Source organism: Mustela putorius, unplaced genomic scaffold, assembly GCF_011764305.1.
Source record: "Mustela putorius furo isolate JIRA1106 unplaced genomic scaffold, ASM1176430v1.1 tig00000129_pilon_pilon_pilon, whole genome shotgun sequence".
Classification (NCBI taxonomy): Eukaryota; Metazoa; Chordata; class Mammalia; order Carnivora; family Mustelidae; genus Mustela; species Mustela putorius.
In genome coordinates this window covers 18,232,600-18,258,461 of record NW_025421290.1, presented here as the reverse complement: position 1 = coordinate 18,258,461, position 25,862 = coordinate 18,232,600, and the positions used below count along the sequence as shown (strand labels likewise).

General features: G+C 42.4%; 2 protein-coding genes across 3 annotated transcripts; one reads left to right on the top strand and one right to left on the bottom strand.

The window, feature by feature from the left end:
- Positions 1-948: 948 nt before the first annotated feature.
- On the bottom strand, positions 949-25,862 carry CHURC1 (churchill domain containing 1). 2 transcript variants are annotated; one of them, XR_006603867.1, is made up of 5 exons: positions 25,711-25,862; positions 20,415-20,550; positions 18,691-18,761; positions 1,620-1,818; positions 949-1,211 (listed from the first exon to the last, which is right to left on the bottom strand). XR_006603867.1 is itself a non-coding variant. In XM_004738936.3 (4 exons), the coding sequence occupies exons 1-4, from the start codon at positions 25,828-25,830 to the stop codon at positions 12,072-12,074; spliced, it is 420 nt and encodes a 139-aa protein (XP_004738993.1). In that variant the 5' UTR covers positions 25,831-25,862; the 3' UTR covers positions 11,991-12,071. The 2 variants fall into 2 exon arrangements, 1 of the variants encoding a protein (XP_004738993.1); XM_004738936.3 differs by lacking the exons at positions 949-1,211; positions 1,620-1,818 and adding an exon at positions 11,991-12,164.
- GPX2 (glutathione peroxidase 2) lies at positions 2,380-5,684 on the top strand. The gene is made up of 2 exons (XM_013057074.2): positions 2,380-2,695; positions 5,021-5,684. Exons 1-2 carry the CDS (start codon positions 2,474-2,476, stop codon positions 5,369-5,371), a joined length of 573 nt encoding a protein of 190 aa, XP_012912528.1. The 5' UTR covers positions 2,380-2,473; the 3' UTR covers positions 5,372-5,684.

The window sequence follows — 25,862 nt, the reverse complement described above, 5'->3', positions numbered from 1 at the left end:
GGCATGAGGAGGGATTAAATCAGAAGTTTGTCCTAGCCCTGTGACCGGGTACTCCAGGGAAGCAAGGCAGACTGTAATCTTGGGGGTCTGGGGGTTGCCAAATACTATACTTGTGTGAAGGGAAGAGGCAGAAAACTGGAGTCAGAATGAGGAAGGAAGGAGACAAGATGGCAGTGGTGGCCTAAGATCTTAACCTGTGCTTTACAGGTTATGGAAAACTTGCAGTACTCCACCTCTTCCATCCTAACAATCATATCTGTGGGAGATAGGGAGGGTGAAGACACAAAGTCAGCTGGTAAGAAAACGTGCCGAAGGGCCTCAAGTAACCGTGGCAGAGTCATGGCCAGAGACATCGGAACTGAAATCTCTGGAGGGAAAAGCTTTTAGCAACATCTATTTAGAAAAATCTCGATAAGCAATTCTCATCTGTAGCCATAGTCGAACCACATCCCTAGATTTTTTGTGTACTAAGGCAGTGCAGTTTCCAGAACAACCGTCCCTGTGGAAAGCCGTGGGAATCACACACCTGTTAGTGCATGTCCGAAGTAATAAGCTTCTGGGAAGTGAGCCAGTTTGAGGTAAAGTTGGAGACAAAGGTATTTAAGAGAGGTTTTTCCAATCATGAAAGTTGAGAACCTGCATGACCGAGAGTCCTAAGTTGTTCTGGGAGAAAAGGGATGGCGTGTCCCTGAGGGAGAGGGAGTCAGTCCCCAGCTCAGGAACTTCCATGGTCATCCTGGACAGAGGCCCCCGAACGGCAGCCAGTAAGAGGTGTCCAGATGCTCGAGAGTCCTGGAAGCTCTCAGCCTGCAGGTAAGTCTGAGAAGTTGGTGCTGAAGTTTAGTGTACTGTCAGGGCCAAGTTCTTCTGACACAGTGGCCTGGTAGGGACGTTTATTGGCTGTTTTTAGGAACTTTACCTGGACACATTGGGCGACACACTTCATGCTGCATTTCCTGCCACCTCTTTTAATGGCCAAAGATTCCATTCCCACTCAAGTAATGGAGGCTTGTTTTGAGGGAGCAGCCAGTGGGGACATGGGTCCCCACGTGTTATGAACAGCCATGGAACGGGCTACAGAAGACAGAACAGCTGGGCACTCCCTGGTGAGTAGTTCCTCCATCTTCACAGCAAATCAGATTCTCAATACCAGCTGCTCCCAAGCCTTGCTTATTCTTGGTTCTAGAAGACAGTTCCCAATGGACACGTACCTGTGAAAACACTCTCTAGTAAACATCTGCATTGTTATTGAAATAACACTCCCAAAAGTCCCAGAGCCAGGTCAGGGCTAATCGCCAGTCTTCCTGATGGAGAAATCCAGACTTTCTAATTTTTTTTTTAATCGGATTTATTTGAGCTGCTGGGTGCTTGGAATAATGAAGTGAAGCACTAGGCCTTCTCTTGGGTCCTCAGATGGGCCACGGTATGCTGCACGGCTGGTGCTGAAAACCTGGGCAGGTCAGCTGGGTTTAGAACCATCGAAGCTTTGACTACCTGCACGTTACCTTCTGGGGTGGGGTGGGGAGGATGAGCAGCACAAGCCTGTCAGGAGAAGTCTTGGGGACTGAGCCTTTGTCTGAGAGGAGGCAGGTGTAGCTCGTGCCCTGGGAGTCACTCACCTGCTCTGTGGCTCCTCACCATCACCTTGCCATGACTGACGGCCTCCTCACGAACCCAAGGAGGCAGAGTGGAGGACACAGTGTGGGCGTCGGTGCCACTGCAGAGGAGCAAGGGCAGAGCAGCTCTCCGGCAGAAGCAGCACCACTCACTGGAAGACTTTCCAAAACAAACTTCATCTCTTCAGCCTGGCTGAGCCCCCTGAAAGCAATTATTTCCAGAAAAATCACACTGTCCTTCTGAGGATCCTTGTGCTTGTAGGCTTGTGGAAAACAACAGCCACAGAAAACTATGTGCCCGTCATATGTATATTTTGGTTGCGGTCTGAGTTAAGGGGACATGCCCCCCAGTTCTCTTCCTCATCTTTCAGATCTTGGCAGACCCTGACCTCTCAATGGCGCAGTTCACGGCTTGGCCTTCAGCCGACAATACGTGTCTGTGCCAAGCGAGAACGACTTGCTGGGGCAAGTCGGAGTCAATCCTGCATCCCTCCCTCCCTTTTTTCCTCCCCATTTGACCTTTGGGGCTCTAGTTTCCTGCAAGGAGTGAATTATTCATGTTTGTACATAGATATCAAATTGGCCCTTCCTGGGTTGCCAGCAGGGTGGGGCAGGTAGGCGGCTTTGTTCAGAGTCTGTAAACAGGAGGAGCCACCTCCTTGTTGAAACAGCACCTCCAGGTGGGTGACCGTTTTTTTTTTTTTTTTGCTAAGTCATCCTGGGGATGCTCAAAGCCCCATTGTGAAATCCTTCCTGTCCTTCCAGGCTCCTCCTTCCTCCCCACCCCTATAACAGACCCTGAAGTGGGCTGCCGCAGCTCTGCCACCGCTCTGCACGCCTCACTCTGCCCCTTCACCATGGCTTACATAGCCAAGTCCTTCTATGACCTCAGTGCCGTCAGCCTGGACGGGGAGAAGGTAGATTTCAACACGTTCCGAGGCAGGGCCGTGCTGATTGAGAACGTGGCCTCGCTCTGAGGCACGACTACCCGGGACTTCACCCAGCTCAATGAGTTGCAATGCCGCTTCCCCAGGCGCCTGGTGGTTCTTGGCTTCCCTTGCAACCAATTTGGACATCAGGTGAGGGGTGCCTTGTAATGTACCCAAGGAGTTGGGGTGCTGAAGCTTTGGTAGGTGAAGGGGGGATGGAGAGTGACTGTGTGTGCTGGAGCGTCTGGAATCGGAGTTATTTGTTAATCTAGGTTTTTGGATACAGGTGAATACCAAGGGGAAATACATGGGGTTCTAACTGTCTGGGCATCAGTACAGAGGGTAGGGTTTTGTTGTTTATTGTCTTCCCGTGTCTGCTTTTCTCTCCATGTCTCTCCACGGTGGAGAATGCACTTGTCAAATACCCACTGAGAGGATGAGTGGAAGGAAACAGAAGATGAACACTCACACTAGGATTGAACTGACCCAGGAGACCTTAGTTGCAGCTAGATGTGGTTCTGCTCTTCCGTGGCTCTGTGCCCATGCAAGAGTCACTTGATTTATCTGTTTTAGTTTCCTCATCTGTAAATGGGATAATGCCACTTATCTCACAGGATAATTGTGAGGTTCAGAGGGTAAGATATACCAAAAAAAAAAAAAAACTTTGGAAAATATAAAGTAATATGCAAGTGAAAGCAAATGCAACTGTATTATTTTGGTTGAAGGATTCTGTTTTAAATCAGCCGAGGGGACAATGATTTTGGTGGAAAGCTCAGGGTACTCCACGTCTACGGGTCTCCTCTGGGTGTCACGTGCACCTGTCTCTGATTTTTTTTCTTTCCTTTTTTTTTTTTTTTTTTTGGTGTGTCTGTGTCTGTATGTTCCACACAGGGATCAAATCTCTGTCTCTGATTACCGGGTCAAGTTCTAGATCTTCAGCCCACATACCTCAAATTCTCTTTCAGGGATTCTTCTATATTCACTTATTATTTTAACAGCACCAGGAGACAGAATGTCCTCAAGTGAACCCTCTAATTATAATCCCCCTCAGTTCAATTCACAGTGGAGTGATGGCAAGAAATTGATTAGCAGATACACAGCGGGAAGGCTGAAGTGTCATTGGCTGTGACAAACCTGAGTCCAGACCATCACTGCTGTCACTCTTGCTTCCCTGTCTCAGTCTGTTTCTAGGCTTGGCCAGGCCTGAGAGAGAATGGGTGAAACCATTTGAAGGGTGTCTCTTCCGCCCCAGAGATGTCTCCACCCTTCCACCATCAGGCTAGCTAGTGGCTGGAGGGAATCTGTAACCTACCAGGAGCCCGCCAGCCGTCTACATTAAGAGATAAGGAGTATAATGGAGATCACCTTTGGGCTCAAGATGTCTTGATGGCGTGGAACTGACTGTACTGATTGGTTCTAGTACGTCAGAGGCAAGAACTTTCTCCCATAAGGAGAAATCTGACTCTTAGACCCAGGGGAAGGGGTGGAAAATAAGGGTTTCATGGGCCTTTTGGGGTTCTCAGGGGTGGAGAATGCCAAGTAGGGATAGGACAGGGATGGCAAGGGGGAGGGAAAGACAAGTAACAGGCTCAGAGCTAGAGCCCTCACAGCTGAGTTTAGTGAGTGAGTGCGAGGAGTCTTGGGAAAGCAGTCTGGAAGTAAAAGGAATGCTAACTACACATTCACAACGGTAGTCCTCAAGTACACACTTAGCTTTCCTTCCCTTGGCCTATTTCAGAATCCTAAACACTCTATCCTGTTAAATCATCCCTGCCGGTCACTAAGCAATTTCATTTAGCATACATCCACTGTCATCTCTAATTTACTTTGCCTTTGTAGCACCTGAAAGCTAGACTTCCTTGGATGGGGCCTTTCTTCATAAACGCTTCCTCTCACTTAGACTTTCAGATCGAGGAAAAGGCAAGATGAAAGGCAGAGGCTATACTCAATACTCACATGTAATCATCAACAACAGAGGCAAAATCAGAGCAGAGGGAAGGGGAAGGTTTGCCTGGACGTGTGTGTGACTATGTATGTGAGAGTGGGGGAGGGGGGTGCAAAAAAGTGAGAGTTCTAGATGGCATCACCTGAGCCCCTTTTTTCCTTTCTTTCTACTGCTCTGAACTCAAGGTACCTTGAAGTTTCAGACATATATCCTAAGAACTATTCAAGGTAGTTTAGAGAGAGAAGCAGCAGTTCAAGATTGCTAAATCATTCACTGTAAGAACAGCCAAGCTAGGAACTGCAAGAATTTTCAGGAATGGCCTCGCAAACCATCAAACAATAGCTCTGAATGGGGAATCTCCAAGTCAAGAGTAGGGCAAAGTTGAAAAGAAGGAAAAAGAATAGGGGACGCAGGGGAGCTACACAGAAGAGAATAGTCCTGGGAAGGGACTATAGTAGGGTGAAAGGTTTTCGTGGATCTTCTATTTCCCCCTTCCCTCTTCCATGCTCTTTGTCTTTTTCCTCCCCCAGGAGAACTGTCAGAATGAGGAGATCCTGAACAGTCTCAAGTATGTCCGCCCCGGGGGTGGATTCCAGCCCACTTTCACTCTTGTCCAAAAGTGTGAGGTGAATGGTCAGAACGAGCATCCTGTCTTCGCCTACCTGAAGGACAAGCTCCCCTACCCTTATGATGACCCATTTACCCTCATGACCGACCCCAAGTTCATCATTTGGAGCCCGGTGCGCCGCTCTGACGTGGCCTGGAACTTTGAGAAGTTCCTTATTGGGCCGGAGGGGGAGCCCTTCCGCCGCTACAGCCGTACCTTCCCTACCATCAACATTGAGCCTGACATCAAGCGTCTCCTCAAAGTTGCCATATAGACAGGAGCTGCTCAGCACACAGATCTACCCCATCCCGCCCCTGGTATCTTTCCCGAGGCTTCAGTGTGCCCACAGGAGGCACTCATGGGCCAAAGCTTCCTCTTGAAAAGCCTTGCCCTTCCAGGCCACCTGTCTCCCTTCCCTCCCCCAACCTTCTGCTTGGTGATTCTACTTGGAGCTCCAAGATTTGGGTGGCTCTGGGCCTTCACAGAATGATGGCACCTTCCTAAACCTTATGGGTGGTGTCTGAGAAGTGTGAAGGGCTTAGAGCCAGGCTGCTAGGTGTGTCCAATAAAGGGCAGGTATGCAAACAGCCAGGCTCCCTGTGTCTTCTTCCTCGATGGAGGGTAGAGGGGTAACCCAAAACTGCAGGTTGGACAGAGAGCTGGCAGCGCACAAAGGCTTGACAGAGGAAGGCTCTGATCCGGGTGACACCCTGATGACTGTCGAGAGCAGGCTCTGGCCAGGGTCTGTGGTGGCAGGTGGAGTTGCAGGAAGTATGAATTCTATTATTGCTTAATGGCTCCTCCAGAACAGAGGCAGGGGCAGCGGTGCAGGGGGGTGCAGGGGTAGGTAATGAGAGGTAAAGGGGAGGAAAAGGCAGCAAGCCTTTCAGTGGAGTACTGGGAGGCTGGGTAGAGGACTTCAATCAGGAAGATGTCACTATCACTGCACGTACTAGGCCAGCCAAGCATTACCTCACTTGGAGACGTTGCTGGGACACAAATTTGGTCAACTTTAACTGACAGCAAGGGTGTGGAGGGTGCGGTTCCTGGGAACACAAAGAGGACTTCTTTCTCTGATCACCTTGCTCAGTCACATTTGTGTTTGATCCTTAGCAGGACTGACTCCCACCTTTTCACAGTTCCATGCTACCCTTGTCTTTCTCAAATTCACATGTTCCCAGATACAGGCACAAGACAGACCAGCGTAGGCATGAATGACTGATTTCATTTTTTCTTTCATGAGGGTGGGAATGAAGAGGGCCTCCCTTTAGACCATCCAACTGTTCATAACCTGCCAACAGGACAGCCCTTCTCTGTGAGAACAGGGTTCTGCCAAATGACTTTGTAGAGACAGTGCCCCAGATTCTTCAGCAAGTACAGGCAGACTCCAAAGGCACAAACACCACCAGGTCCTATCATGTTCTGGAAAGATACCTGCTGAGAAGCCACTGTCCTGTCACTTTGACTCACAAACCTCTTGCTGCAAACTACTCACTTCACCTCTCCTTCTTGGACCACTAGTTGGAACATTTTCTTTCCTCATTGAAGCCCAGAAGGGGCAGTTCTCCAAACTGGACACATTGCTTATGAACCCCAATGCTGAGGGGGGAGATCCCTTTCCTATGGCATCCCCATAACTATTTTCCAAGTACCTGCATCGTCTGAGAAGTCAGTGCAGAATAGAGGTTAAGGATCCTTACTGTCTGACCTTCAACTGAAGTTATGCCATCTGTGGTGCTTTATTTCAAAAGCGGTAACCTGAGCATTACAGTGGGAATCCCCTGGCGCCCTTTTGCAGGGCCGTCTGCTAAATTAAGGCTACCCTTGACTGTCAAAAACTCAAGCCTTTCAAGATTCCTGCTCTTAAAGCCAACAGCTGGGGTATGAGTTTTTGGAAGGCAGGACTGAGCACTGATTTTAGAGCAATAGCTGCAGAGACAAATGGCTTCTCTGAAGAAATGAAATACAGAATTCATATCAGATGCTAGTATGATTTGTTCATGATCTCCATAGTGCTAAGTCTGTTGCGATGCCTAATAACAGAGCAGCTGTCCTAGATGTTGGCATGACGCCACAGGCAATTTCAGGCTGAAATGCCAGTACAATGTATTGGGTCTTTCCCCTGAGGCTCAAGTTGAAGGAATTATTTAAAGATTCCTGAAGGATTGGGAATTAACACTGTAAGTGATTTTGCAGAGAGTCAGTAAGAGCCATTATGGTAGGAAAAGTGCTCCTCACTTGGGCAAGGAAAATGCTACATGCTTCAAAAGGGACTTGCCCAGTGTGGCTCGGGAGGGAACAGGCATGGCAGGACTGGAGACACTTCTCTTACAAGCACATTTTGTTTTTACTAAATCTTTAGTTGTGCGGTTGTTAAAATGAAGAGAACTGAGAAATTGTTTTATTTTTCATCTTGTTTGTCTCCCTTTACAGCCTCAGAAGTACCAGTTTATGGTCATAAGACATGGCAAAGCTTAAAATAATCACTCACTTTCAATCTTTTAATCAAATTTCCCTAGGGGAACTCAGGAAGTAGGAAGGGTCTCATAAACAAGCATTCCCAGAGAGATGACATAATGCCACTTGATTTAGAGCAGGGACAGAGACAGTCACTTCCCTGAGGGCTGTAACAAAAAATAAGGCTTGGGGCAACTGATTTTAGAGGATCAAGGTACACAGACTGAAATTTATTATTTCCCTGAGTTCCCACAGCTGTATCTCCTTAGTTTAAGAAACACTGAGCCAGAATCTGATTAGTGATTTCAAATCTGATTTCTTATCACCACCATCACAACTGTCATCAATAAATGACAAACTATCATTTATTGAATATTTACTACACTCACACACTGCCTAAGTACATAACTAGATTACTTAATCCTTGTACTGACTCTGTGAAGAATTCTCTGTTTTAAAGAGAAGGTAAGTGAACAAGACACCTGCCAAGAAGGTGGCTCCAAGTAGCAGAGTTGAATGTTAAACCCAGGTCAGTTGACTATAAAGTCTGTGCTTTTTTTTTTTTTTTTAGACTTATTTATTTGAGGGGGTTGGTAAGGCAGAGGGAGAGAACCTCCAGCCGATGCCCCACAAAGCATAGAGCCCAACATGGGGCTTGATCCCACAACCTTGAGACCAGGTCTGAGCTCAAATAAAGAGTCAGATGCTTAACCAACTGAGCAAGCCAGGTGCCCCAAAGCCTTTAATCGTACTATTAAATACAATAGTGTTTACCTCTATTCCAGAGTTCCTTCAGAAAGAGCACTGACTGCCTGTACACAGCACTGCACAACTTAAAAACACTTTTACTTATGTTTTATCATTTGATTTTATAACTTTGTGCAGGAGACATCATTATTTCTATTTTTCCACTGAAGAGCCAAGGTGCATATAACCTGCCCAATGTCCCAACATGAGCAGGTGGCAAAGCTCATTTTATTCTTTTTTTTTTCCTTAAGATTTTCTTTTTATTATTTATTTGACAGATCACAAGTAGGCGGAGAGGCAGGCAGAGAGAGGAAGGGAACCAGGCTCCCCACTGAGCAGAGAGCCCAATGCAGGGCTCGATCCCAGGACTCTGGGATCATGACCTGAGCCAAAGGCAGAGGCTTTAACCCACTGAGCCACCCAGGTGCCCCAGCAAAGCTCGTTTTAGAACTAGGTCTCTTGGTTTCCTTTCTATCTAACCATACTGCATCTCACAATAGAGACTACTACAGTCAAGAAACACACACCTAAAACTGAGGGCCTCAAATTCAGTGAAGTAACTTAGCCTTACTCACAAAAAAAGCAGAATGAAACAAAGAATTCTTGATCCCCTGATAAAGAGCAGTGAATATATACTTCTTAATAATTCCTTATAAGTAATGAACCATATCTGGTTGTGCCCACAATATATCACGTATCAATTAATTAGTACCGCAAGAAGCCAAGACCATTTAAGAAAGACTGGGCCACCTAAAACAACAAAACAAACAGGCTGAGCTTTGACTCCAAGAGCCTAAGTATGCAGACACCAGATCTATACATCATGGAGCATGCAAACTAAGAATAAGGTGCCTGGACAAGTTCACTTTCCAGTTACACCTATAGATTGTTCCTTCTCTTTCTTGTCTCTCAGAAAGGGAAGTGAAAAAAAAAAACTGATATTTTTGCCTGGTTCCCCTTTATTTGAACAGAAAAATATGGATTCAGTAGAACTGGGTTTAAGAAGTCTTTATTTGCAGGGTACCTGGGTGGCTCAGTGGGGTAAAGCCTCTGAATTCAGCTCAGGTCATGATTCCAGGGTCCCGGGATAGAGCCCCGCATTGGGCTCTCTGCTCAGCAGGGAGCCTGCTTCCCTTCCCCTCTCTCTGCCTGCCTCTCTAACTACTTGTTATATCTGTCAAATAAATAAATAAAACCTTTTAAAAAAAATTTTTAAAAAAAGAAGTCTTTATTTGATTAGATCCGTAGAAGAATTCTAGAAAATAGTGTCACAAAACACAGCACAAAGTTGGTTTAATAATGACCAATGTGGATAGGATCTTGTGTTTTAAGTTTAGTAATATATAGTCCAAAACAGATAGATAATTATACAGCCTGTAATAGATGAGGATTGTCAGTTAGGGCTTATAAAATCATATTCTTGAGCTCCAAGTGACTAAGCTGGAAGCATTAGCGAACTCCAAGAAGAGACAATTCAGAGGCTATAATGGGCTTAGTGCTGCTATTTAAAGTAATGAAGCATTGTCTCTGCTTTCTGGATCCATTTCACCAAACGATTTCCTCAGCAGGTCAGATATAGATTTGCAGAAAAGTGGAAAACATTTTCCAGGAATAACACAACTGAACCCTAAGGCCTAGATGACTTAACTTTTCTAAATAACAGATTTTGGTCTGACAGGCCTAGATCCCTCAGAGTGTTGTCGCCAACATTCTCAACTTCTTCCTCACCTCGCCAGACCCCTATACTTCATCTATCATGAACAGTAGTGCTGAGACAGAGTCACTGTACTAGTTGTCTGACCGTAAGTTCCTTGACATCTCTGTGGTTCAGTTCCTTTGGCGCTAAAACTGGGAAAACAATAGTACCTACTACTTGATGAAGTTGTTAATGAGGATTAAGTGTTTAAAAAGGCCAGACACACAGTAGGTACTTAATAAACCTCAGCAGTATTCTTCTTCTTCCTGTTATATAACAAAACTTCCCTGGCATCAACAATGAACATTTACTCACTTTTTTCCCTTACAAGCAAAGCTTTAGTTTAGAATTTCCAAACATCTTGGATATGAAGAGGAAACAATTTTCTTTCTGATGTCTGACCCTTGAAGTTTTGGTCTTAGAATGAGAAGAACTAATCAAACCCATCTTTTAGCATATAGTACTTTATAATGCTTTTTAAAGCATTTTACATTCATTATTCATTTGGATCTTCCAACAATACTATGAAGGAAGTAAAATATCAGTTTTTACTAGCCCAATCTAATAGACATGGAACCTAAAGACTGGAGTTATGTTTTGCTTAATGGTCATAATGCTACCAAATGGCAGAGAGACCTAAGTGCCAAGGTTTCCAACACCCAAGCCGGTGTTCTTTCAACTATACAAGGTGAGATATTTTAAGATCTCTTTGGAGCAGTTGATGTGATTCTATTTACTTCTAGTAATTAAAGTCCACTCTTTATTCAGATTTTGCTGATTTTTGGTTTTTGTTTTTTTATTAAGATTTTATTTATTTACCCAACAGGCAGAGATCACAAGGAGGTAGAAAGGGAAGTAGGCTCCCTGCTGAGTAGAGAGCCTGATGCGGGGCTCACTCACAGGACCCTGGGATCATGACCTGAGCCAAAGGCAGAGGCATTAACACCCTGAGCCACCCAGGCACCCCATAGATATTTTGCTGGTTTTAACCAAATGTCCTTTTTCTGTCCCAGGACACTTCGTTACATTTAGTTTTCAGGTCTCTTTACACTCCTTTTGGCTGTGCGAGTTTCCCAGACTTGTCTTTATGGCCTTGACAATTTTGAGGAGTATTGATCAGTTATTTTGAAAGCTGGCCCTCAACTGGGATTTCTCTGATATTTTTCTTATGATTAGACTGGGGTTATGGGTTTGGGGGAGGGAGACCACAAAGGTAAAGTATGCTTTCAGCACATTAAATCAAGGGCACATGCCATTATCAATAGGATTATCATTGAGGATGCTAATTTTGGTCATTTGTTTGAGCTAGTGTTTGTCTGGTTCTTCCACTGTAAAGTTACTTTTCTCCCTCTGCATACTCTACTCTTTGGAAGGAAATTGCTGTGTATAACCCACCCTTAAGGAGTGGGGAGTATCTACATATATTATTTGAAATTCTTCTGCATGTCTATTCTTCTAATCTACATATTTCTTGATTCAATCATTTAGCTCTGTCAGTAAGGACTCATGGATATTTAGTGTTTGGGTTATAACTCAGTACTACTTTACTTTATTGCTGAAGCTATTCCAACTTCAGTCACTGGGAGCCCCTTTTGTTAGCCCTTTTGTCCCTTTGACATACTCCCAGTCATTGTGTCTTATGGGGTTTTGGGGGGGAGAGTTTTGGGGATTTTGGGGGGCACTTTTCTTTTGACACAAAATGCTTCAAGCTTATTTTGTACAGTCACTGCCCTAGTCCTGGAATCAATCATTCTCCAAGGAACCCTGGACATTAGGTATACTCCTATTACCCAAAAGATCTGGGCATTAGGTATACTCCTATTCTAGTTTTATTTTCTAGCCACATAACTTCTAACAGAGATTCTACACTCTGATGTGAACTGAGAACTTTAGCAGAAGAGCTCAGCAGAAGAACATAATCCCCTAAATTATTTTTTCTTTCAAAGAATAGTTAAGTGTAAGCAGGAAAAAAAATGCAAAATAATTCCCATTATAAATGAAGTAAGACAAACCATGAGGCTTGCTGTATTATAAACCAACACAACACAGTTAACTACAGAACTGCAGAGGATCCTTAGAATAACAGAGTCATTTGTCGAGGGTCATCGGGGAGAATACTGATAGTATCTTCAGCTTTGCCACATAACAGACAGAGCATGGTGTACTCCTAGAACAAGATAAAGTGCATAATTACATTGAGGAACAGGGAGAAAGACACTTCATAACTTACTCTGATCAAGCTATTCTCTGTAAATTGGAATGGATATTCCCTCTGCACATTAGATCAATTTCTTCAACACCTATCAGGGATGTCTTAGGTTTAATCTGTGTATCCTGGAGTCTTTTGTTTATGTAAATTGAACACATGCTGACAGCCTATTTACTATGTATGCCAAGAATGTCAACTTGGAAATGCATGGCTACTTCTTGAACTCAAAACACATATTGGGCTAGGGGTGCCTGGGTGGCTCGGTCAGTTAAGCATCTGACTCTCAATTTCAAGCTCAGGTCATGCATGACCTTAGGGTCATGAGATGGAGCCCCACATCAGGTATCATGCTGGGCATGGAGCCTGCTTAGAATTCTCTCTCTCCCCTCTCCCTCTGCCCCTTCCCACCTTCCCTCTCTTATTTAAAAAAAAAAAAAAAAATCCAAACACATATTGGGCTTGATTAGTGCTATTTAATTAATTATTTGAAAGACAGAGAGTGTGTGCATGTGTGCATTAGTTGACGGGGAGAGTTGGGGGGGGAGGCAGGGGGAAAGGGAAAATCCATGCTCAGCCCGGAGCCCCCTGGGGTGGGGGTGGTGGGAGGGTGCTCAATCTCACAACCCTGAGGTCACGACCTGAGCCGAAACCAAGAGCCAGATGCTCAACGGGTGCCCCTAGTGCTGCTATTTAAAGTAGTGAGGCAGGGCGACCGGGTGGCTCAGTCGGTTAAGCATCTGCCTCCGGCTCAGGTTGTGATCCCAGGGTCCTAGAATCGAACTTTGCACCAGGCTCCCTGCTTCTCCCTGCCCCTCTGCTGCTCTCCCTGCTGTGCTCTCTCTCTCTCACACACAAATAAATAAATAAAATCTTTAAAAATATAATAAAATAAAGTAGTGAAGCAATATGAGTGTGGGTCCCTAAGGACAAATTCCTATTCTTACAGTTGCTCCTTCCTAGATTATTTAAGACTACTAAGCAACAGAAATGTTTTTCTTTTTAAATGAAAGAAAGAAAGATCCCAAACTAAAACAACTATTTTTATTTTCTAAGAAAATAAACAATTAAGTTAAACCCATTTGTCTGTCATGCCTCATATTTAAATAGCTAGCTGTCTGGAATATGATCTATTTCAGGAGTTTATGTTTCTTGGGCTTAACAAATGTCCAGGCTGATTAAAAAAAAAGAATGAAATCTTGCCATTGCAATGACATGGATGGACCTGGAGTATATCATGCTAAAGGAAGTCAGTCAGAAAAAGACAAATTCCGTATGATTTCACTCATATGTGGAACTTGAGAAAAGGAAAAGAGAGAGAGGCATGAACCAAGAACTCTAGAGACTGTAGAGAAAAAAACTGATGGTTACCAGAGGGGAAGGGGATGGGGGAAATGGAGGACGGGGATTAACGAGTACACGTGCTGTGATGAGCACCGGGTGTGTATGGAAGGGTTCAGTCACTATATTATACGCCTGAAACTACTGCAACACTGTATGTTAATGATACTGGAATTAAAATTTTTAAAAATATCAGGCTGGTGACAGAAGATATTTTGTTTTAGGGAAAACTCCTAGGGCAAAGTCCTGTTTTTATAGTTATCCCCTTCTAGAATATTTAATATGGATCATAAACTATATACACATATTTCCTTTTAAACTTCTGCTTAAAAACTTTCTTCTTTAAGAAAACAAACTTACTGCTAAATTTATTTGTATTTCCACACTTCAAACTGAGATTGTTAGCTGTCTGGGAAAAATTGGTCAGTCAAGGCAGTTTGTGTTTCATGATCTGGATAATCAGTACAGAGAGGGTCACAGAGATAACCAAGGAGTATGGTTCAGAGACTTAGAACCAGGGAACTGCATTTCTGTTTCCTACAGGTGAGCTTAGTTGTGGCAAGAGAAAGATTGTTTCTTAAAAAACCACACTTCATTTCAAGGTCTGGTCTACACACACGGTAGAGATAGGGGCCAAAGCTCAGAGAACAAATACAGGTCTCATAAATTAAAAAATGAAATAGGCGTGCCTGGGTGACTCAATCAGCTGAGTTTCCACTCTAGGTTTCAGCTCAGGTCATGGGCTCAGGGTCATGAGCTCAAACCCCACAACGGGGGGTCTGCACTCAGCAAGGAGTCTGCCTGAAGATTCTCTACTTCTACCTCTTCCCCCCAAAATAAAGAAATCTTTCTAAAACAATGAAATAAAAATCTACCCTCTATACATATACCCTCTTTTACTGCTCCCAAATACTTCCACTTTCACCTGCCAGACATTACTAGTAGGATTTGAACCTCTCACAGGAGATGAAGAAGAAAACAGTGATAAAGTCGAAATGGGAAAACGTATGAAGCTAGACAAACATCTGAGTTTTCACCAATGTATCCATCGACAAATTTTTATTGAGGCCCTAAATATTTTGCAAAGTGCTAGGTGCACTGGCAGACATGAGAGAAGGCAAGGACAACGTCTGACCTTGCAAAATGTACAATCTATCTTGAGAGAGAGAAAAAACCTAACACGTGGTATAATCTGGAAAGCGTATTAAATAAGTAAGACTAACTACATTTGAAATATTTCATTTATAGTTGGTGTGGAATCCAAATTTCACTGTAGGTCAATTATTTGGAATTCAAAAGCAGTTTCCCACAGAAGCACTGTTGTACACAGCAGTTAGGTTGCCAGGAAATTCCAGGGAGTCTTTCAAATTCATATTGTACAAGTACTATAGAATCTAGCCATACATAGCATGCTTCTCTGGGAAAACAAGTCTAGAATTCTAACTTGGAATGCAAGGAACACAATCCCCTGTGCTGCCAGGGTCAGGACACCTTTTACAAAACTGGCCAAGAGAACAAGAATTCTCCTCAGTCATTCATGGAGACCCTCAAAGGCTCCACCTGGGCAAAGCACAGGGATAGAAATTTGGAAGAAAGGGTGGAATGTGTGGAATCACCTTTGGGACGACCAGATCCTTTGCTTTATTCTGAGGGGCCCAGGGCCCTTTGCTTCTATTACTACCTATTATTTCTGACCCCAAGTCCTCTCCTTCCCTATTCCACAGAGGAACAGAAGGCAGTCTCACTGTTCCTCTTTTGTTTTCTGAAGCAAACACACAGTCCTTTCAGTGGCTTTTAGGGTGATATAAAAAATAAAGGATACCTGTAATCATTTATAATGTATTTTCTGTTTAAACTATACTTCTGTCTTTACTCCACCCCTACTTGTGCCATCAGAAAAATCTCACTTTAACAATGATATTGTGGTTATTTTAAAAACAGAATTATCTTTTAGAGATATGTACAGAAATATTTACAGAAGTAGTGATATACTTGGGATTTGATCCAAAATAATCCTGTAGGGAGCTGCGGGAATGGTGAGATACAAAATAAAGCAAACTGAAGGCTGGGTGGTGGAGGTTTAAACACTATTCTGCCTACTTTTGCCCATAAGACATTTAATACACAACAAAACATTACCAATGTGGGGAATCCCACCTTGAACCTGAACTACTGCTGGAGTGAAACAGGTGCTGGGGCAGAATGGGGACAAGGAAGAAAGCTAGCAAAGCTGAGAACAAAGAGTTTTTGTGCCCGTTAGGCTGAGAAGGAAGTTTCCAAGTGGCTATTCCTATGAGTCAGGGCCTGCTGTAGGTACAAAGAAAGGGGGAAAGCAGTATGGGCTAGACTATCAAGAGGAGGGAGTAGACAGAATTTAAGTTCTACTTGAAAGAGGGAAGATGTAGTTGACTTGAAGGTAGAGAAAGGGACAAGTCAAGGAAAAAGCATGAATAAGGACAGTGAGAGGCAAAGGGCAAGCATATGCCATATGGAGTAGCAAGAGCAACAGGACAATAAATTTGAATAAGATTAATTTGACAGCAGCACGCAGAACTGTGCCGCAGTAATTTAGGTTTGAGTGGGTACGGTCCTTAACATGAGGTGTGGCAACAAAGCCAAAAAAGGCAAGAGAAACAAAGAAAGATAGAAGGGCAGTGGCGTCTGGGTGGCTCAGTGGGTTAAAGCCTCTGCCTTCAGCTCGGGCCCTGGTCCCAGGTCCTGGGATCGAGCCCTGCATTGGGCTTTCTGCTCAGCAGGGAGCCTGCTTCCTCCTCTCTCTCTGCCTACTTGTGATCTCTCTCTGTCAAATAAATAAATAAAATCTTAAAAAAAAAAAGAAAGAAAGAAAGAAAGAAAGAAGGGTAGGCAGGGTGTTAGCAACAAAGAAGGGCATTTGGGAGACAGCTGATAGGTTTTAAGTGAGCCTGAGTGTGAGTGTGTTCACTATTTGAGAAAGTAAAGAGAAAGTTCCAGAACAGAGACCAAGGTTCAATGGAAAAAATCAGTTAGGGAACAATAGGAAAGAAAACCAGGGAAAAAGCAAAAGAAGACTCAAAATGATTTAAAAAGAAAGAAAAAAGTCTAGCACTATGGACCTTAAGGGACGAAATCCTTCCAAACCACTACGGTTGACAAAACCAGACCCAAGAAAGATGTTAAAAGAGCTTAGAACTGAGGCAAGGTCACAGCACTCAGCTACATTATAGGACACCTCTGAGAGAATAGTTTTAGTAACCCCCTGGTTTGCAGGGGGTTAAAAGAAGCACAGGGAAATAAGGAAAATCGGGTAAAGACCTATTCAAGTAGAGCAGCAAAAGGAAGGACAGAGATGATTAGAAGTTGAATCTCAGAAGTAGCTGAGTGAAATGAAAAGATTTTTAACTTATTTTTTAACCAGAGAAGAATCAAGTATATTTACCGTCAGAAATATTTTAAATCCCAGGGAGACAAAGAAAATGCTGGATAGAGAGCACATAGATGAGGAAATGCAGAAAGGGTGGAGTTCAAGAGGAAGGAATATCTTCCTCTCTACTGGGACGGAGGGAAGAGTCTGAGGTTGGACAATGCTATGTGTGGTGAGCCAAAGAGACTAGTGGGAAAGAAGAGAAAGGGAAGTGGCCAGCCCCATGAGAACCCTGAAGTCCAGAGCTCAACTATTACACTATAGCTTAAATGAGCTATGGAAAGGCCAAAGCAGTGGCCTAACGCATCACTTTCAAGAAATGACTCTCATTACAGGATACAGAACACACGTAGCAGATGGTGAGAAGATGAGGTGGAGAGGCCAGTTTAAGAGCAGGTTTTCTTCCCAAGAGAATTTCACTGTCTATACATCGTGAATACAAGCCATCTTCTTTTATCTTCCTCTTCCTATACCCAGCGTCATTTCTGGGACAGCTTTGAAAATGGTTGTGTTCAGTCATAAAGGGATATCAGCTAGACTTGGCTCTGATGGCAGTGATAGACAATGGCTTCATTAGGGCAATCTTAATACTCTAAAGAGCTCACAGGGGCTTCAAGAGCTTCCACAAATGGCTATAAGCCCTCCTTTGCTCTCATGGAAGGACAGAGCTGCTCCTTTGAGCCCATGATATGCTCCTTCCCCTACTCATTCACTGAGATCTTGACTTTGCCCTAAGTTACATATAATATATGAACATTTTCTGAGGCATAATTTTTGGATGCTGAGAAGATATGGTCAAGATATTGTACGGATTAACCACAACATATCAGGCCAGGTTCTGACAGGTGAATAAGTGCTTTCTTCTACCCTAAAATACAAATGAACAAGAGTGCTCATACTGCAAGATTCTGTTATGGAAGATTATTCTTTTTTTCTCATTAAAATCCTACCCTAATTTGAAGGACTTAAAAAAATAAAATTCCCCTGCCTGGGACACCTAGGTAGCTCGGTCAGTTAAGCATTTGGCTTCAGCTCAGGTCATGATCCCAGGGTCCTGGGATCAAGTCCCTTATAGATATTTAAGAGAGATTAGAAGTAGATACTACTACTTCTAATAGTAGAAATTGAGATGGCAGCAGGCAGATATTATCTCTCTGCCTGCTGCTCCGTACAAGGCCTCATCCGTATAATACTTATTCTCCACCCTTATGGTGGTCCAGCTTCTTTCCTCCAACCTGGATACACCCATCCTTTCATTTTATTTAATGAATTATATTAAAATGACTCACTACAACTGAGACTACAGAGTTGCCCAAGTCTACATGTCTGTGAGGGAAGACAAGGATAACCTCCTTATCAGAATTTCCATGCTCCACAAGTAGGGGGGCAGTGGGCAGGCCAACACTTATAAAACCAACAATATGCAATTACATAACTGGATAGAGAAAAAAACAGGCACAACCGTAACCTCTTAAGAACCCACAATGTGCTATTCTTTATCAACAAACATGACAGGCCTGAGATACCATTTCTAAGGCATTCATTTTGATTTGTAACTCTTATGGAGACAGGTTTGAATAGATACACTCACATCTAAAGTGTCTCTCTTAACATACACAAGTAGAAGGATAGTCTCCTTTAAAACTTACTAGTACTTCAATTGTTAAAACTATATCTAGATTTACAAAAGTATTTTTATTATTCCCCCTTCCCCACAATAACATACCACATTTATACATTTACCTGAAATTCATCCATGATACTGAATGTGTACTCGTGCCTGGCTATTACATGATGACAATTCTTACACAGATCTGCCAAAACAGAGAGAGTCTTAAATGATTAAGTCTTTGAAGGTGTCTTAAGACAGTAAAACTTCTATTTTCAGCATGGTGGTGCTTTAAAAGAATACATTAATAAATACATTTAAACACAGCAGTAGGAAACCCATTATAGTATCTACCTTGAGAAGAAATCCAAAACCCATCACATAGCAACGCTACATAATGACTCAGAGATTAACAGGCATATATTAATTCCCATTCTTAGAACTTGGGAGAAACTGTGCTACTAAAAACAATCATAAATAAAAAGCCAATGCTAGATGTTAAAGTGAGTTTAACAATAAAAAAGACTCTAGTAAAAACATATAATAACTATGATTTATTGAGTGCTTACTGTGTGCCAGATACTGTTTTAAATACTTTTTATCTCTTTACTTAATCTTCTCAAAACCCGAAGAGATAGATACTATTGTTCTCACCTTTTGAAGGATAAAGAAACAAAGCCACACCATGGTTAAGTAATTAATTAGCAAGACTAGCAGAAGTGTTGGAAACAGAATTCAAACCTATGCATTCTGGCTCCAGAGCCCTTGCTCTTAACCACTATGTCCTAATACCTCTCTAAAGGAGTTTAAAGCGTTATGCCTAATACAAAGAAAAAGACTGTTCTACTTTAATATTTTCAATTCTAAAGGCTTAGCATCTTTCATATTCCTTTTTAATATCATTATTTGCACATCTATTCCTCATATATTCAGAACATACCAAAGAACCAGGAAACAAGCAAAAAGGGGGTGTGACCAGTTTAATCTCTTGTCACCATACCTGAGGACTTACAAGTACGTATACTTAATCTACTCATAAAAATTCTTAAGAGTGCCAACCTTAGAACTGACTTGTTTCTATCATACATAATTTATTTGGTTCCCCAGCACTGAGGACAAGAAGCAGCATATGAAGATAGCACAGCAAAAGAAACAACAGACAGATGATGAGATGGGAGACAAAAATAAGCTATGAGAGCAGAAACAAGACTAAAAAAACCATAACATCCCCGGGTAATTTATATGGCAGCAAACAGCCCTAAACACTTCAGTAGCTGTTGGAGGACATCACTGTACTAGAGTATAGTAAAAAAAGAAACCTCACATGAATGACCTAAGGTTTAAAAAAAAGTCTCTCTTGCGTGCCTGGGTGGCTCAGTCGTTAAGCGTCTGCCTTCGGCTCAGGTCATGATCCCAGGGTCCTGGGATCGAGCCCCCAACGGGCTCTCTGCTTAGCGGGGGAGCCTGCTTCCCCTTTCCCTCTCCCACTCCCTCTGCTTGTGTTCTCTCTCTCACTGTGTCTCTCTCTGTCAAATATATAAAAAAAATCTTTAAAAATAAATAAAAATAAAAATTAAAAAAGTCTCTCTTGTTTCAGAAGGCATAAAGACTTTAAAAATAAACAACAAACAAAAAATGGTACCTGAACCATAAGCTTTAGTTATCTGCAAGTCACTTATGCAGAGTCTGATGATGCTAGCATCTTTATTTTCCTCTTAAAAACCAAACTAGCAACTCTTTTGCAATACAATATTGAAACAGGCCTCATAAAACACAACATATCAGTAGGTATAACATATCAGCTTTCAAAAGCCAGTATCTGCTACCAGAATTGCATGAAAATTAAAAGTCTACTTACGATCATAGGTAACTATTTCTTCTCCATCTTCCTCTTTCAAAGATTTGTTGGTGATCAGCATAAAATCCCGCTTACTGCACACTGCACAGCCTGTAAAGTTCAGCAAGAAAGATCCATTTTCCAGGCAGATGTTACCCTAAAACATTAAAAATAGAAATTTAATTTTCTTCTATTTCAAAACCCTTAGTGAAAATAATTAATAGACTAAAAATTTCTAAAGGCAAAAAAAAAAAAATGGCCAGAATTTACTTGCTTGAAGTAATTTTTGAAATTACCAGCTTTCCTCTAGAAGTGCTATTTATGGCAAATAAAATTGATGCAGTGTTAAAGCTGTAAGTCTCTGAGGACTGCAACTGTGTTTGAGAGGACTAAATGCAAATGGATATTTAGAAACTTAATGAACCTTTAATAATATAAAATGTGAAAAGGAAAAATTAGAAAAATCTAATAGCCAACAACATTAAATGAGGCATAGCATAAAACTAGAATTAAAATCCAATCAAAATGGAAATACTGAACTAATGATAAAAATGATCTTATAAAATGTGATGCTCAGGGGACGCCTGGGTGGCTCAGTTGGTTAAGCTGCTGCCTTCGGCTCAGGTCATGATCCCAGGGTCCTGGAATCGAGTCCCACATCGGGCTCCTTGCTTGGCGGGGAGCCTGCTTCTCTCTCTGCCTCTGCCTGCCTGTGTGTGCTCTCTCACCCTCTGACAAATAAATAAATAAAATCTTTAAAAAAATAAGAAAGAAAAGAAAGGTGGCATTCTGTTACCTATCCATCTTTAAAAAAACAAAAAACTGTGATGCTCAGTTGATTGTTGAAATAGCATTTTCTGATGTCTTAAAAAACAACACAAAATAAGCAAACAAGAATAAACTCTCATCTCTACAGATGATTGTCCTTAAGGGTATGTGTGATTCAGGCAGAGAAGATAAGCTCTGCAATTCATCAGACGGACACCAGGGCATTCAAAAGAGAAAGGGATTTGCTTCATCACCGAGAAACTGTAAACAACGAACGTTGCTAGCTCAAGAGAGGTCTTTGCTAAAAGCTTACTAGTGATAGTTCAGAAAGTCATTTTATCAATAATCTACATCAACCTCATTTCTGACCAGTACACAGAGTACTTTTAACAGCTGGTGTGACTAAAAATCAATCAAATGAACACTTCTCCAGTGAAGCTATGTGCCTGATACTGTGCAAAAGCACAGTGAAGGATTAGAGGAGTCACCTCCTTCCTATTCCGAAGAGCTTATAACTATCAGGAAAACCAGCTTTAAGTGATGCCACAATGAAGCCTTCCTGGATTCCCAACACCACAGTGAACCTCCCCCTTTTGAGTGGCTCTTTGCTATATATTAAGGAAGAGATTAACTCTGTGCGGGCAGATATAGTTGGGAGATACTAAATCACAGGCACATCACCTTAACCACTAAAGGGGGGAAAGGCATTGGGATTAAAGTATAAATTTCCAGCTACTAAGAATGGGTGCTTTGCTTTGATTTTCTTAAAAATAAACATCACTGAAGTGTAGTTTCTATAAATAAAATAGGTGACTCACTTTTAACCAATATTCCAACCAAGATATAAAAATTTCTATCTTCCTAGCTGATCCTTCAGGCTTTGCAGTCTATCTCCAACCCCCATCTCACCTCAGGCACCCCTTGATCCAATTCCTATCTCTAGATGATAGATTCACCTGTTATAAAATTTTATACAAATAGAACCATGCAGTATACCTCTCTGCATCCAGTTTCTTTTGTTCTGTCCAAATTAATCATCTATGTCATTGTACTGGTAGCTCATTGCTTTTCATTGCCAAACGGCATGGATTCGTGTTGATAAGACTTTTGGGTCCTTTTCAGTTTGGGGCTATTATGAATAAAGCAGCTACGAAGATTCATTAAGTCTTCTGTAAACATATACCTTTCTCTTCGGTAAACACCTAGAAGTGGAACTGCTAAATCAGATGGGAAAAATATGGTCCAGCAAACTTTAAAACTGCCCATTAGTTTTCCATTTTCTATGCCCACCAGCACTGTGAGTTCCAGTTGCTCCACATCCTCACCAACCTGAGGTACAGTGTCTTTTCTTACATTAGCCATCCTCATCTTGTGGTATCTCACAGTTTTTAATTTGTATTTAGTTTGTATTTCCCTCATGACTAATAACATTAAGCATCTTTTCATGGTGCCTACACGTGTGGAGCGCCTAGTCTTCTGCCTGTCTTTTGAAAGCTAAGCTGTTTATCTTATCTAGTTGTAAGAGTTATTATGGGGTTGTAAGAGTTCTTTATATATTTTAAATACAAATCCTCTGTCAGATTTGTATTACAAATATTTTCTATTATTGGTGTGCGATTTTTAAAATAATATCTTTTGAAGAGCAGATAGTTTTGATCTTATGAAGTCCAATTTATCAAATTTTTTTCTTTCACTATTTGCATTTGTCCTTTTTTTTTTTTTTTTTTTTGACAGAGATCACAAGTAGGCAAAGAGAGAGGAGGAAGCAGGCTTCCCGCTGAGCAGAGAGCCTGATGTGGGGTTCAATCCCAGGACCCTGGGATCATGACCTGAGCTGAAGGCAGAGGCTTTAACCCACTGAACCACCCAGACACCCCTATATTTGTCTTCTAAGACTAGCATTCCTCATCTATGAAAAGTATCTACCATAAATCTCCAGAAAAATTTATGAAACCAAAGATAAATATTACCTATTCAATCCACACTTAGAACTTCTTGACATGTTAATCCATTATTTTTCTCTGACAATTTTTTGGATGAGTACACTATACTTGCTACCATCATCTTATTGTCCTTTCCTTTGCTAAGCTCAAAGTGGCTTCTGTTCTTACTGCACTCAGAAATATCACATGACTTCAAAAACTCCCAGAGTTGGAAGGACCTTTCAGATTTCAAATGTTCAGTCTCTCCTGAACAACAGGAAGAGCGTTCAGTTTTTCCAATGGTAGCCCATTCCACTTTTGAAAACCTGTTAGAAAGTTCTTTGTTCTGATTCAAAGCCTACAATCCAATAACATCCACCCACTAATGCTTTCTAAATCTGCCTTCTGAAATTCCAGAATGACAGCCCTTTAATTATTTTAGAACAGAATAAAGTCAGAAAATATAAAGTCAGAAAAAAGTGCCAATGAAAGGCTCCATCACCTCAATCCTTTTCTCTATTCTTCTTAAACTTTATCTTCACTTAACTAATTATTCCCTGAAGCTCTCCATTCTGCTTGATTCTCCATATTCTTTTCCCAAGAAAACAAATCCTTTCATCTGTTTGAATCTTGCACCTAAACTGCAATTCTGTATTTTCACTTGACTCCTTGGATGTTACATTCCCAATCTTGAAGGAAACATGATAAAAACAACCTGACTGTGTGCACCTCAATTTCATTCTCTCTCCATATGCCTCCAACTTCTGTAATGATACTTTGAATTTCCCAACTGCCTAGAATGAAAACACTAAGATCATCTATAGCTCCTCCCTCCATTAAACTGGCTGAGGTCCAGTAATTCTTTCCTTGAGATGAGGTCTTATACCTACACTACTGTTGCCATGGCTCCCCAATTACTCTGTAGGGCTCTCCCTTTTATATTTCCATTCTACTACAACCTCAATATACAGCCATAAGATTCATTCTCCTAAGTAACAGATTCCAGAAATATTTCCTTATTAGATTTTCTTGATGGATGCCCAAGGCCTCACATATAGAATCTAAACTTAATACAATTTTTAAGTCTTTTGATTAGCCCAATTCTTAAGAATCCAACCTAATCTCTTTAATCCTCTTCACTACAAACACCTTCCTCCTGTGGTCTCTGGAAAGTGCAGTGTTCCTTACTGGATTCATGAACATTTTTTACACTTGTAAAAAAGTATGAAAGAGAAACACAATAAAGTATATGAAACATAAATGTGCAATATAATGCCTCTACCCACTCGGTGTCAGTAGTACCGCCAGCTGTGACCATTAAAAATGTCTACAGATGGTGCCAAGTGTCCCTTGGGAGGCAAAAATCTCACCTGGTTGAGAACCACTGCTCTAACTAATTCACTTTCATTATTCATTCATGGCGTTCCATTCTCTAACTGTATCACACTTTTCCGGTGTGCGACTGCAAATAATGCTGTTGTAAGCATTCTTACACAAGTGCCCAGGAACAAATGTAATGCATTTATTTCTCTAGGATGGAACTGCCGGGTCATTCCGTATGCATATCTTCATTTGATATGAAGATCAAATCAAATCATTTGATTTGATATGAAGCTAAAACTTTTTCCAAGGAGGTTGCATCGGGAGTGTTCTTGTTGTATATCCTTCCCCAAAGAGTAAGTATTCAGAGACAGAGACAACTACAGATTTTCCGCCTCCCAACCATTACAAGAATCCTTGTTCTTGTTACATTTCCCAAGCCTCTGGCTCCTCCTTTCCTTCTTTTCTACCCCAGTCCCACTAGCCTTCCAGTCCCCAATGAAGTCCACCTTCCTTTTGGGAGAGCAGTGCTATTTCTCTCCCATTTCTTTGAACTTGAACAGCATTTATCAACTGTACTACTCATTTTTTTTTTGTTGTTGTTGTTAATCACATACTCCTCAGAAGGCAATGACAGCTGTCTATTTCTTCTTTGGTGTCCCTTTCTGGCCTAGCAAAGTAATCTAACTATACACACACATGTTCAGTAAGTATACACATGAATGACAGTAACAAGCTTTGACAACCTCCCGAGCTTGAGAGCAGCCGAGATTTTTCAAAAAGGAAGGAAGGGTCAGGAAACCTGAATTCTGCCCCTGGCTCTTCTGTTAAGGGAATGTGAACTTGGGCAAGTGATTTCTCCTCTATGGGCATTAGTTTCATCTGCAAAACTGGGTTATAACAAATGGCCTCAAAGGTCCCTTCCAGCGCTAGAATTCAGCAAGAAAAGTGAATTTCACCAAATCAAGCTTGAGAATGTGACGGGGGAATAGGGGGCCGTGTCCCTTCGTCGTCAGACTGGACTGGTGGTGGCGGTGGTGGGGTTTCCTTTGTTGTCCCCTGGAGCTCGAGAGAAGCGGGGTGAGAGCTGATGTCAGCCGCCCGTTCGGGGGACCGGCGGAACGGACAGCCATAGGCCGCCCCCGCCCTCAAGTGCCTAAAGACAGCTACCGGCTCACTGGAATGGACAGAACGGCTGGATCGGCCCGCGCCCGGCCTCTCAGGGAAGGCCAGCCGGGGCTACGAGAAGCTCCAAGGGCTGGCCATGGGCCAGGAGAACGAGAAGTTCTGGGCGCCCACTCGCTCACCCGATTCGGATACTCCTTCTCCACACAGCCCCCACACATCCCGACGCCGTTCTCGAGGACCGTCCTCCGCCGCTTCCGGGAAGACGAAACCTCGCGAGAGCAAAACCAAGGTTGCCGCATGCGCCCTCTGAAGTACTCGACCCTGGAGTATT